The 12,885-nt window shown below is 40.3% G+C and overlaps 1 protein-coding gene across 1 annotated transcript in view; it reads left to right on the top strand.

The window, feature by feature from the left end:
• Window positions 1-10,940, top strand: part of rnf24 (ring finger protein 24) — a 32,357-nt gene extending 21,417 nt beyond the window's left edge. Inside the window, exons 3-6 of the mRNA XM_033623623.2 lie at window positions 413-455; window positions 1,278-1,319; window positions 7,984-8,063; window positions 10,081-10,940. Of these exons, the coding sequence (XP_033479514.1) occupies window positions 413-455; window positions 1,278-1,319; window positions 7,984-8,063; window positions 10,081-10,222 (307 nt within the window). The 3' untranslated portion in view covers window positions 10,223-10,940. The remainder of the gene's footprint in view (window positions 1-412; window positions 456-1,277; window positions 1,320-7,983; window positions 8,064-10,080) is intronic.
• The last annotated feature ends 1,945 nt before the right edge of the window (window positions 10,941-12,885 follow it).

Here is a 12,885-nt window from a genome sequence, read left to right as displayed (position 1 = left end):
GTAATTGGTTAATCTAATTAATATTTATTCAGTCAGAAGTGTCATGTGTTTCACCTGACATACCCCTGAGGCAGAGTCATCTCCTCTGTAACACTCATGGAGAACATGCACAGCCCAAGTATTTTTATCTCGAGATAGAAATCTGTGCTGAAAACTATGGTAACATGGTATGTATGCCAGATTATTATTATATTCTGTAGGGACTGAGACTTGCCTTTTAAGCTCAGTTGGTACCACATTGATATACTAGAACAGACTGGTGTCAGAAGGCAAGTATTTATAAGGAAATCACATCCAACTTTGTCTTTTTCTTGCTTTTTCCAGGATGTATGAATGCTTTGTCTCTATTTAACATAGTCAGTTGAAGGTCACATACTAATCAAAAAGACGTTTTGTTTTTTCGTCTCCCCAGGTTACGGCACCAGGCGCACAAAGAGCTATATGCATACAAACAAGTAAGTACTCCAGTGTCACAAACAGAAATTTTAAATCACACACGACCCAGTGCCAAGCAGAAATGAAGTGTTAGAGTATGTGTACTTGTTCTGAGAAAATCACGAAGATCCCCTTTAGTCCTTAAATGTCAGTTCAGCTGGTGCATAAATTCATTTGCCAACTCTTTTGGCAGCTGCAGGTATTTCGAGGGTTATGCCTCTCAACGGATCTAGCCCATTTCAAAAATATTTACCAGTTTTAGGCAAGCACAAGTGTACTCCCAAAATCCCGAATTGCACGTAAGCTGGAGGGAAGCAAGTGGCTCAGCCGGAAAAATCAGGTTCACAGTTAGCAGGGGCAGAGCATGCCAGCAAAGTATAGCCTGCAAAGCCAGTAAGGAGTGATGGAGGGCATTAACATGACTCATGTCCTTCAATTATGTAATACAAGCATGAAACAACACCCAACATGTCAGAGTTAAACATGCGCACACACAAGCACAGTGACCATTAACTGTAAATGTAATTTGTCCCTTCGGTACCTGCCAGCTTAAAACATAAATGTGTCAGATTCCCTGTGGGCTATATAAGTCTACCAAGCTCATATAGTACACACACAACAGACACCCACACAGACGCTCACACACATTTGTGCACATGCTTTTACTGTAAAACAGCAACTGTATTATAGTACATCTTATCTCTGTGCCCCTCTGTTTGTTCATCACACAGTCATTATTAAATGTTAAGTCTGTTATTGTGTTTTCAGAAGAACTGGTTTCTGTGACTGTGTTAGTCTCGACCAGTGACTAATCTTTCCTTGTCTCTTATTACACCTCTCAGGTCATTCAGAAGGAAAAAGTCAAAGAGCTAAATTTGCATGAGGTAAGCACCCATCATCTTTGTTCATTTATTTGCGGTTTCCCATCGTATTTATTATCCTCTTCACCAACTCAGCCTATCTTGTGCATGGAACATTCTGTAATCAAACATGACGAGCACACGCTGTACTGCTGTATCACTTAATTCGCACTAATCATGCTACTTATTTTGAAAAAACGCCTCAGACACAATGTCGTTCATGTACTCAGGTCATCTTTTCTGTACTTCCTCTTTGTCGTGCAGTAATGATGGTTGTGCCACGATGCACTGTGCTCGTCACTGATTTAAAATAAAGGGCTAAGGCCCGGGACTCTGAAGGTGCAGTTCATGCTATCATTATGCACGTAAACATCCTCAGCTTCGAGATGGATGATAAAAGGTTCCAAATGGTGCAAACTCCTGTTATGTAATGTGCATCAGTAGCAGACATATGCCATTGTCTGAACATTTCAGGACACACTGTAATGTTTGGGCTCTCTGCACAGCTGTACTGTACACCTCCTGGGTTTATATGTGTTGTGGATTTTTGTCTAGTTTGGCAACAGTGATGTCACACATTTTATTTATATCATTGCATCTGTCTTGACACACTGTCATGTGAAAACTAGCATCTTATGTTTAAGTCATGAATGTTTCTTCTACTGTTATTACATAATGCTGTGTGTCAGCTCTGCTTGGTTGGAAAATTACAAGCAGCAGCACTGGCTTTGCTGTGGAAAAAATGGTGGTCCCCAGCCAGGAACACTATCCCTTTAACACTAGAGTGCAAATGAAACGTTAACAACAGCATCTTCATGTGCGCTTTGACACGTGGCTAAACACAGTTTCTTGTCAGCAGTGTTGGAATTTCCCACCATTCCATCAGGCCTCCGGGTTGTGTTGTTTATGTTGTTAGAAACTGAGGGGAAGCATCGGACGGTGTCATGTGAGTGAAGACTGTGACAGAATAGTCAAGCTGTATTTGTTTAAGGACAATAATACATACACACACAGACACTAGGCAGTGTGGATGACCTAGTTTTAAAGGCTCCCACGCCAAAGGATCACCCTGGAGACACGGATATAGACTGAGCTGCACAGATTCAATCTCAGCTTTTTGATGGAATATCTAGAATATGGGTGTTGATATGGGATCCATTTACTGGTCAAGTCATGTTCAAGTTTGTCTGATGTGTAACCTGATCAGTTTTCCTTTTTGTAGTATGACAATGACCCCTCTTTCCATTTGTTGTGTGTTATGAATACTGTAATGTAAAGGACCCACATCTTTCAGTATGGTATTAAGTTATACTGCTATATGCCACTGATCTTGTGAAGAAAATCATAATACAACACCAGCTAAAGCCTTTTCAGCCTTTTACTTCATTTGCAGTCACACACACAGATGTACATACACCCACTATCTGTGTGTCATTAGTGCCTGTTTTACTAAGGCAGCAAATCATTTTGTAATTGACTGCTGGGACTTCTGTAGTAGAGAGAGAATGGAATAAGCAACACATTGCTAGCTTGTTTGCTGATGCACGGAGCAGGTTAGAAAGTCTTTGGGAAACTTAAACAATCTGATGTTCGCTCACTCGCATTGCGGCCTGTTAGGAATGGGTGTAAGCCTGCTATTACACTTGACGTTAATCAATTACATGTAAAAATGTCAGTATCTGTTATGGTTTTGTTTGAATATCTTTTTGTGGAAAGGTTTGTGAAGCTCTTGCAGCAGAAATATTTTAACACAGTTCTAAAGAAAAATCAAATGAGATGGAGTGATAAAAAATGACACCTAAAACATTGGTCATGATGATACAATCAACACAGTCTCACAGGAATATGGAAAGTAGACACGCCCTCTTAACTTTGCATCACATGGTGGTGGACACAAAGTGTGTTGAAATTACTGGAAATCTGAAAAAATGCTAATGCAAAGTCTATTATAAACAGTCACAGTTTGGTTTAGGAAAAGAAAAACACTTAATTAAGTTTGGAGACCAAAAAAATACTTGGATTAGTTTAGGAAAAGATTTTGGTTTCAGTTAAAATAACTATGTATGGGGCGTAAGTGAAGTAAACTTAGGTACCCTGCATAGTTACATAACGTACTTTTTGTTTAGTATGTCAAGTATCTGTGTGAAGTATTTTGCATTGTTGCATTCAGTCCATAAAATCACAACTATGTTGACTTTTGGTTTTAAACAGGACACTAATGGTAGTCTCCTGGTTGAAAGTCCATGCGTGTTTGACCCATTCACCACCCGTCCTACCTGCTCTGTGTGGACTTTCTTACTATTTATATATAATAGCCCTCTTTACACAGAGATCTCGCTATAGGGCCGCTACGAAGTTCCTTCTTTATGCCTCCTTTGTATTTTTACACAGAATCAAATGACCACAGCATCTTTGCGCTCCAGTGTGTGATTAAACACTGCATCGCAGCTTTGCGGAATCAAGGAGGCGTGACAGGCGTGACATGTAACATAACAGTTTCAGCCTTTAGTGTGACATATTACATAGCACTTTTCTAAACAACAATGGCATTGAAACAATCATTTACCACCCCTGTTGTGTGGTAAAGAGCTCCCCAATCTCATTGTTTTCCTAATTTGCAGACATTTACGGCCACTGTTCTTCTTTGAGTTAGCTGCTAAATGCTAACAGCTACTTTTCAAATCTCTTGCAGTGGGTTGCACGTATAACGCATCAAAATGTCACACCCATGCCCCCTATATCCTTTCCCACATACTTTCCTGTTTGTACAGGCACAGTTTCAACACTGCTACTACCTCAAGTGGTAGATTAAAGGCGAGACCATTTGGTGATCGTACCTTATATAAAGCACGGCGAGGTGGCGCATTGGAATAGTATTCCCACCTTGAACAGGCATTGTAAAAGGGGCTAATTTGTGTGTCCACCGTGACAAAACATCCTTGTTGACTTTGGTTCCGCATTGTTTTCATGTCACCAGCACATAATTTTAACACATATCATGCCCACCACCATGTAATACCTTGTTAACAGTTCATGTCCATTTCAGGTATTTCTGAGACTAGGCTGACATAATACACCACAGTGTATATGTGGTTAGAAAACCCAAGAGTCTGTAATTAACCACACTTATTATATATTCTCCTATTAGTGCAGTCATCATTTTAATGCACATTCACTAAGCACAGACTTGCATTTACCTGGTTGGACATAAGTTGTAAATTATAATAGATTTTATTTGCAGAGCACTTTTCAAGGTACACACCAAGGCTTAAGATGGTGCAGAGTGTTTTTCACTTTCCAGACAAATGCAAAACACTATTTACTTTGGCCTTGCCTATCCAGTACATACTGTGAAAAGATGATGGTATCAAGGAGTGTAATCTCCTGCAGCGGCCTTGGCATGTTATTCTCTGATTAGCCTCATATTTTCTTTGCATTAGCATTATATTCTGCTGTTTCTTTCTGTCCATCTAGAGGTGATTATTTTATATTTATCTTAAAATAATCATATTTGGCTTTCTAAAGTTCAGCGTAACCATTGTTACTGTTTTCATTTTGATTACGTAGCTGTTTCCATGTTTACATTGCTTCAGGTATTAGATTAGATTGACGGCCGGGTTCATATTTGTTCCGTGATATAGTTAGGAAACAACTGTCACCCATATCTCTGTTGTATAATTACGTTAGTGCCAACTTTAGATATTTATTTTCCGATTAAAGCCTTGTGAAGAGTTTATTGCAAGGTTTTTATTGTGTGTTAGATGTCCAGTACACCCTCCCAGTTTCTTTTCTCACTTGATAGTTTGTCCATGTGTCAACATCACATAACAAATATGTGTTAATGTGTAGAGCATTGTGTGTGTTGCCACAGGGATTTGAATGTTCTTGTGGCGATTGCACATTAGTGACCATTATGTAAACTCATTGTAGACTCAGATTTATGCCGTTACAGATTTCAATTAGCTTTACCTGACCTGCAGTGTGTGTGGAAGAATAATAATGGAAGAAAGTAGATGCAGATCTGCGGACGTGTTGCCAAAGATAAAAAAAACAACAACAACAACAGAAAAACAAGGGCAACATGTCCTCGTCACAGGAGATCCAGAACAAGATGGCCTGTTGGTCAGAATACCCACTGAGGTTAACTAGTGCCTATTCTGGCCACAAATATCTTTTGAGGATTATTCTGAACCTCGGTTATTCTCCTCTTTTCACAAACGTGTGTTGCTTGGCTCTCTTGGACCTAGCTTTTTTAAAATTGTACATTATTTTGCAACTTATTTCTGCTCAGCATTTCTTAATTAAATCCTTTGTAGCACATATTTTTCCTCTGATCAAACCCATGATCCTCTGATGTTTTTCCACAAAATTAAGTCCGTGTGTTTTGCATGGGATTTGTAACCAAAGCTTACTGGGTTTATTCAGTTAATGGGGAGAAAGGGATTCTGTCAAAAGTTGGTGAAGGGTGCCAGATCCCGACTGTGAGTGTGACACCATAGACAAGGCAGTGAAAGGAACAAAAACATTGATCTATTCACGAATAAAGAGAGCAAAGCAGACATCTTAACAGAGGATTGTTCTGTGTCCAAAAATCATCGGGAGAGAAAGCTAAGAGCCCCCATGCTGTTCTTTTCATCCTTCCTTGTCCATCCACCCCCATAAAGCAGAGCTAAGAGAAAGAGAATCTGTGTGGCTAAAGGAGTAATAGTTGCAGGGTTAGACGACCATAAAATAGTGTGCCAAATTAGAACCCTCTTTTATGGAAATGTTACCCAGTTGTTGGACCGAGTGGTGTGATGGGAATTTTGTCTGGACTTATATTATTTATGCAGATTTTTGCCCGTTTTCTCACACTTTAAAAATGCCCAGTTCTCTACGCACTGTGGTCCTTGTCACTGCAACTCTAATGTTGGTCTAGGGATGGTGTAGTCAGCCATATGCTGCCGTCACTATGTGTAGTTGCCTCAGTTTGTTCAATTTATACCAGCCCTGGCCTTGGGTCAGCAGCTGAGATTGTACAAGTTGCCCAAATGAGTCTCCTTTGCAGGGTGTCTGGGCTTACCTGGAAGGACAGGGTGACAAATTCTAACATTGCTACTGCCAGCAGTGTCTTTCTGCATTGAGTTTGCCTCATTTAAAAGCCATGATAAAAGCATATGTTAACAAGCAAAAGGAATCTACAGGGCTTTTAATGTGAAATGGAAAGAGGAAGTGTGGAGTTTTTTCATGTCTGTGACATATTCCACTGATATAGACATTAAAACTGTAGTGAAAGATGCAATGTTGCTGGTATGACGTCAGCATGGCCATCAACATATCATTTTCACTGTCTATGTGCTAAGAACTGCACACGTCATGTGGAAAAAATAGGTGAGAATCCGAATCGCTGTTAGTTGCAGCTGAGCCGCACCTGGATTTATGGCTGCTCTGACCCCGTAACTAGGGCGCCAGAATAAAAAGAAAGACACACAGGCATTGCTCAAGCCGGTGGTGTGGCGCTGGTGTTAATAGCGGAGGAGACACCAGGCAGGCTCAGAGCACGTCAGAGGGATTATATATTCCTTCTGGCCTGGGCACATCTTGGGATCCTCCAGGAAGGAAGGTGTGAATAACAAGAACTTCTTCTTAGCTGGCTGCCACTGAACTTATGAAACACAGGGGGGAAATGGATGGATGAGCAAGTGCGATTCATGTTCTGTGATCATATGCTTCATACTGTTCAAGGAGATTCTCACAAATGTATCTGGAAATTGAATGTGTTCACTCTGGATCATACTCAGGATGCACTGAAAAAGTTGTAACACTTGTAACACGTCAATGCAGCAAGACAATGATAAACCAGGAGGTAGTTGATTAATAAATAAGACTCACAAATATTCTGCTACTGCTACTAAAAACAGAATTTCCAGAATTTGACAACTAGGCAACTTCAAAAAAATCTACCTTACATATTTTACTCTAGATTTACTGCAAATAACAATGTCACACATAACTGAAATACTAGGTAATGCTTGCTGTGAGATCATGACCTGTTGGTGCCATGCCTGTTGAATGGGCGCGTGCATTTGTGTGTGTGTGTGTGTGTGTGTGTGTGAAACACAGGAAAAGACAAAGAGCCCCAACCTGTCCATCAGGATTGCCCCAGTCACCCTTTAAAGGGCACCAGCTAAAGGACAACTGCTATCACTGCTATTAACCTGCTTTATCTGTGATGACAGAAGCTGACAGCACTGAGATTATACACTCATAGCATCAGGTAGAATGCCATGAGCTCGATAGCCATCAAAAATGTGCACGATTTTCGCTCAGATATAAGGTTTTAATATGCACCAATTGTCCTGTCCGCTGTGGCGTGGCTCCACTTTTATGCCTCTGGCTGTCTTTCAAATCTTTTAGTCTTTTTAACCAAACAAGTCCCCAGTGTGAGTTTAGTCAGAGTTATGTAACAGAACACAGTTGGTCAGTTACTGCTATGTTGTTTGCGTCAATTTTTTGCAGATGTTGGCCACAGTTGTCTTTTTCCATGAGTGCTTGACCTTGGTTGTTTGGATAGACTGTTTTCAATCCACCAACACAGAGTTCAGATCAAGAGTGAAAGAACCAAACACCAGAGAACAACCAACAAAGTCAAAATTGTTGTATCGCCCCCGCTCAGAGAATATCTCTAAACTCTCCCTCTCCCTTTCAGATTTGTGCAGTGTGCTTGGAGGAGTTCAAACAGAAAGACGAGCTGGGGATTTGTCCGTGCAAACATGCCTTTCATAGAAAGTAAGTACAAGCTTTTGTTGACATTCACGGACACATGCACACACAGAGTCAAGGACAAGTGGATCAGCACAGATTTCCTTAACAAAATAGTGCATTTTCATGCATCTTTACCTGCTCTTAGGCACATTAACCGTGACACAGTGAGCATACGTAAAAAAAAAACCCATAACAAAACCCCAGAATTTTTAGACATCAGAGTGAAGTTATTGTTAAGTCACTGTATGGATTGAGTGCATGTTGGTGACGACAGAAACGAGTTAATAAATATATGTTTTTGTACATGAAACTAAAGCCGAGTGTGTGTTGTATAAGTTCAGAACTACACAGGACATGATGGATTGCTTGAGCCAACTTTACCCCCCCCCCCCCCCCCCCATGCCCTGACCATTTCAACTGAGTTGTTTATATCAGCACGACACCTCCCTTGGCCTAGTTTTTTCCCCCAGTTGCAGCAAGAGTGGTCACCACTCACTGAATCCACTGTATAAACACCCCTTTTAGTGTGTGTGCGACTAATTCCATGCTGTTTCACAGACAAAACACATTCCAAGCTGACCATTAAAAAAACATTCAGTGGTGAAGAGCATACTATCTTCTCATTATTGATTAATCTCCCTGTTATTTTTTTTTAATTATTGGATCAATCATTTACTCTACAGATGTCAGAAAATGGTGGAAAAACACCCATTAAAATCTCCCAGAGGCCACAGTGATCTTCAGATAGCTTTTTTTTGTGGTCAACAGTTCAAAACCACAAAGTTAATAATTACGTAAAACAGAATACAGCAGCAAATTAATGTTTTGCATTTTGGCTGGATACAGACAGCTTGTTTCAGCTCCACATCAAAGTCACTTCTAGATCAAAGAACTGTTAGGTGCAACTGCAATATGGAGTACCACACTAGATAATTTAATATAAATGCGCTGTGCTTGCCTCTGTCTCAGTGATTAAGGAAGTATGTCACTGCTGGAAAGATGGTCTTTTCCCCAAACTGGGTTGTCTGTTCAGTAGAAAGACACAAATACTTTTTGAAATAGGTGCTACATGACCAGAGAAAATAGAGAAAAGGGGCTGTGGCAACTTTTGCTCAAGAGGTAGAGAGCCTTCAACTACCAGAATGCACTGCGCCGCACCAGAACAATAAACGCTCCTGCTGGTGGGTGATGTGATGTGAGCTTGGTTGTTTATTCCACATGACCCGCGGTAACGATCTTGATTTACAGGTAAATAATAAGCCAAAATACATTTCTGGGGAAAAAAAGGACGACAGCTTGACATGAAGAATGTCAGTCGACTGAGGAGATGATTTGAATCTTTGACTTTCAGTGGGCAGCCATAGTAAACACCAGCATCAATATTGGAGAGTTTAAATCTGATACACATTGATATGTCAGTTTTTAAACATAAAACAGCCACTTATGAAAGGTTCTCTTCAATACCGTTTTTAAAAAACTTGTGTCTCATAGAAATGCACCGTATGTGGGACGTTTTACATTTAAGATAGTTATCAGTGCCCCCATGTGGACAAACTATGTAACAGCTGCACCGTTTCTTAATCATTGCAAACATATACATGCCGTTTTTTTTTTTCTGGTTACTTACTCTTGCGACATGAGAGATGCTGCCTGGCTGGCACAGTGTAGGGAGACAGTTTTGCAGCTAAGAAAATGAAAAATGCACCAAGAACATCATATATATGGTATGCATTAGCAAACTAGCTAACACTAACTGGCAAGGTAGCTTTACGTGTGCGTCACCCTCGACACTGACCACATTCAGCACAAATGTTACCCAAGCAGACAATGGTCACCTGCCTGCACTACCTCAAGTGTGACTTTACCCATCATATATTATATTATTGCAAAATATGATGCTTCTCTCTCAATCCATTAGCCTGCTAAGCCTAGTGCTGACCCATTAACAGGTGTAGTTTGTGTCCTAATTTTAAGGCCAAAGCAGTGACTTTGAATAACCTTTGTGACTCAAGTTAACCCAAGTTTACTTCCTGTCTTCCAGGTGCCTCATTAAGTGGTTGGAGGTGAGGAAGGTGTGTCCGCTGTGCAACATGCCCGTCTTGCAGCTCGCTCAGCAGGCCGGCAGCACGGATCCACCTATGCCAATACAGCAGCCTCTACCCGGCATCGAGAACCTTGTGTAGCAGACTCGGACCCTCTCCTATAGTACACTACAGACACACACAAACATGCATCCCATCACTCATACTCTCACCTGTACAGGTACACCTTCGGTATGAGTCTGTGGACACAGCGGAGAAACTGGAGTTCATGCGCAGATACTCACAAAAAGCGTGACTCTGAGGCCATTGTCACCTCTTGTATCCTTGCATCGGTTCACAAAAGGATCTCCTGATATCAGTTCTGACTGAAAATCAACTGCTTTCATGTTTTTCTTTTCACGGACTATGGAGAAGAGTTGATCTAGAAGTTTGCTTCTTGGCCAAGACGTGGTCGGACGATGACTTTTTCTCAACCAAAGCACTTTTCTGGGGACACCAGCTAAAGACCAGGAGGAAGAAACAACACAAAAGCCAAGAACTACAATACACTAAAATATCAATTGTTTGAAAACAAAAAACAAAAAAAAAACTTAACAAGCACTTTACGAGAAGGCAAACCTTAATTGCTTGTGATGCTAGTAGCAAGGTTATGTTTTATATTTTATCATTAACTATTATTTCTGTGTACAGTACAAAGCCACATGGGCTTTCATTTTTAATTAGTAAACTTTGATTTTTAAACAAACAAACAAAAAAAATATCTTAAAGGGACAACAATACCTGTCGGTTGATAGATGTCAGGTAATTGCACACACACACACACACACACACACACACACACACACACACACACAAGAAATGAAGCTCAAAGCAACATTGAGACTTAATGTCTGACTAAATGTGAAAGGTTTGAATGTGTTGAAACCCTGAATATTTCACACTAAGCCGACAGAATTTGTTCCCTCATCGCCTGTTTGTCATTCATTACAGTGTGACTGTTGTTATTATCCTTTTTACTCTGTCAAAACAGGAAGGTGATACAGTGAACAAAAAAAAAAACATAAATTCTTCTTACAGGAATTTACTGGGAAACACCCTCCATATAGGAGTGCTGCCAGGCTATATGCTGTCACCCCAGGCATTACTCAGAAAAACAATTCAGGACTTCTCCAACTGAAAATCAGAGTTATAAAGTAACTACTGTGATTATCTGAACCAGTATTAGTGTTTAAAACATGGCGCTTTATCTATGAAACCGTTTTACAGAACAAACACGTAAGTAAGAAGCAATATTAAACAAAGATCTATAACATGTAACATAAATGTTCCAGTTTTTTTTTTAATATTTGCTCTGCTGCTGCATCTTTTTTTTTTGTTGTTGTTGAAGCTGAGCTGTGTGAATGTAAACGTGGCTTGCTTCAGATGAAGGCTGTGACACTTCACAAAGCAACAAATGTCAAACAGCCATGTTATCTTAAACTAGAATGACATATCCTGTTAGAAAGCAATCAACACTTAAAGGTCCAGTGTGTAGGATCAAGGGGGATGTAATGGCAAAAATGGAATATAATATGATAAGTATGTTTCCTTTAGTGTGTAATCGCCTGAAAATAAGAATTGTCATGCTTTTGTTTACTTAGAAGGAGCCGTTTAATATCTACAGCGAGATCGCCATGTTGCACTGCCATGTTTCTACAGTAGACAAACGAAACACTGGCTCTACATAATGCCGTTCATGTTTTTACGTTTCTGCATCGGCCACTGTCGTTCGCAGCTTCTCTGTGACAAGAGCGTCAGAAAAACATATATATATATATATATATATATATATATATATTTTTACATGAAATTGCTTTATTAAGTATTTTTATCGGTTTAAACCGGTTCTGTTTTTTTTTTTTTTTTTTTTTGAGAGGAAGAGACCTCTGCAAACAATTTGGCTCATGATAACAACCTCCTAGTTGGTGCTGGGCTAGCGGCCTGTCTGTGACTAGCTGAACAGCGTCAGAGAAACACTGATTCGTAATGTGAAACTGCTTTATTCAGTGTTTTTACTGGTTTTTAACGCCTGGTCGGATTGTTTCGGAGAGGGAGAGACCTCTACGGACCTCTCCTGAACAATGAATACTGAAGGAGTTCTAACCGGGAGAAGTTTCAGCTGGTTGCAGTCAGCCACCCTCACCACTAGATGCCGCTAAATCCCGCTAACTCTTACACACTGTTCCTTTAAATTTTGAAAGAGACCAGGATTACAAAGGCTTTTGCTGCCTTTGCTGTTCAGCTCCAACTCAAAATGTGCCACATACACAGTTGCAGTTGTTTTTGCTTCTATCCCAATAGATTATTTATTTTTTTATTTATTATAATTTCTTGGTACAGTTACATAGAGTGAATAAGTTGACTGACACCTGTATCAGAAGTACTGCCCTCAGCAGATCATCAGCATATCCTTTGGTCAAATTACACACTATTTTGTTAAACACACAGGGCTCGAGCTGCCCCCCAACACACACACACACACACACCGCCTGGGCTGCCAGAGAGTCAGTGGTCAGCAGGTTGTAATGAAGCAGCATTTTCATTCATGCACACACACACACACACACACACACATGCATAAAGGGTAGTTCTGCTTTTTGGCTGCAGTATTCTGGTGCTTTCGCCTCTCTTCCTCTTTCTGTACGGTACAGAGTGCTTTTTGTTTTGTGCCACACACAGAGTAACTCTAAGCCCTGCCAGCTTTTGTGGTTATGTTTTTTTTTGTCCTCATCCCTTGTGAGCTGCATTTGGTAAAAGGGTTGTGG

Source organism: Epinephelus lanceolatus, chromosome 3 (genome assembly GCF_041903045.1).
Source record: "Epinephelus lanceolatus isolate andai-2023 chromosome 3, ASM4190304v1, whole genome shotgun sequence".
In the NCBI taxonomy this organism is placed as follows: Eukaryota; Metazoa; Chordata; class Actinopteri; order Perciformes; family Serranidae; genus Epinephelus; species Epinephelus lanceolatus.
This window is presented reverse-complemented; position numbering and strand designations above follow the sequence as displayed.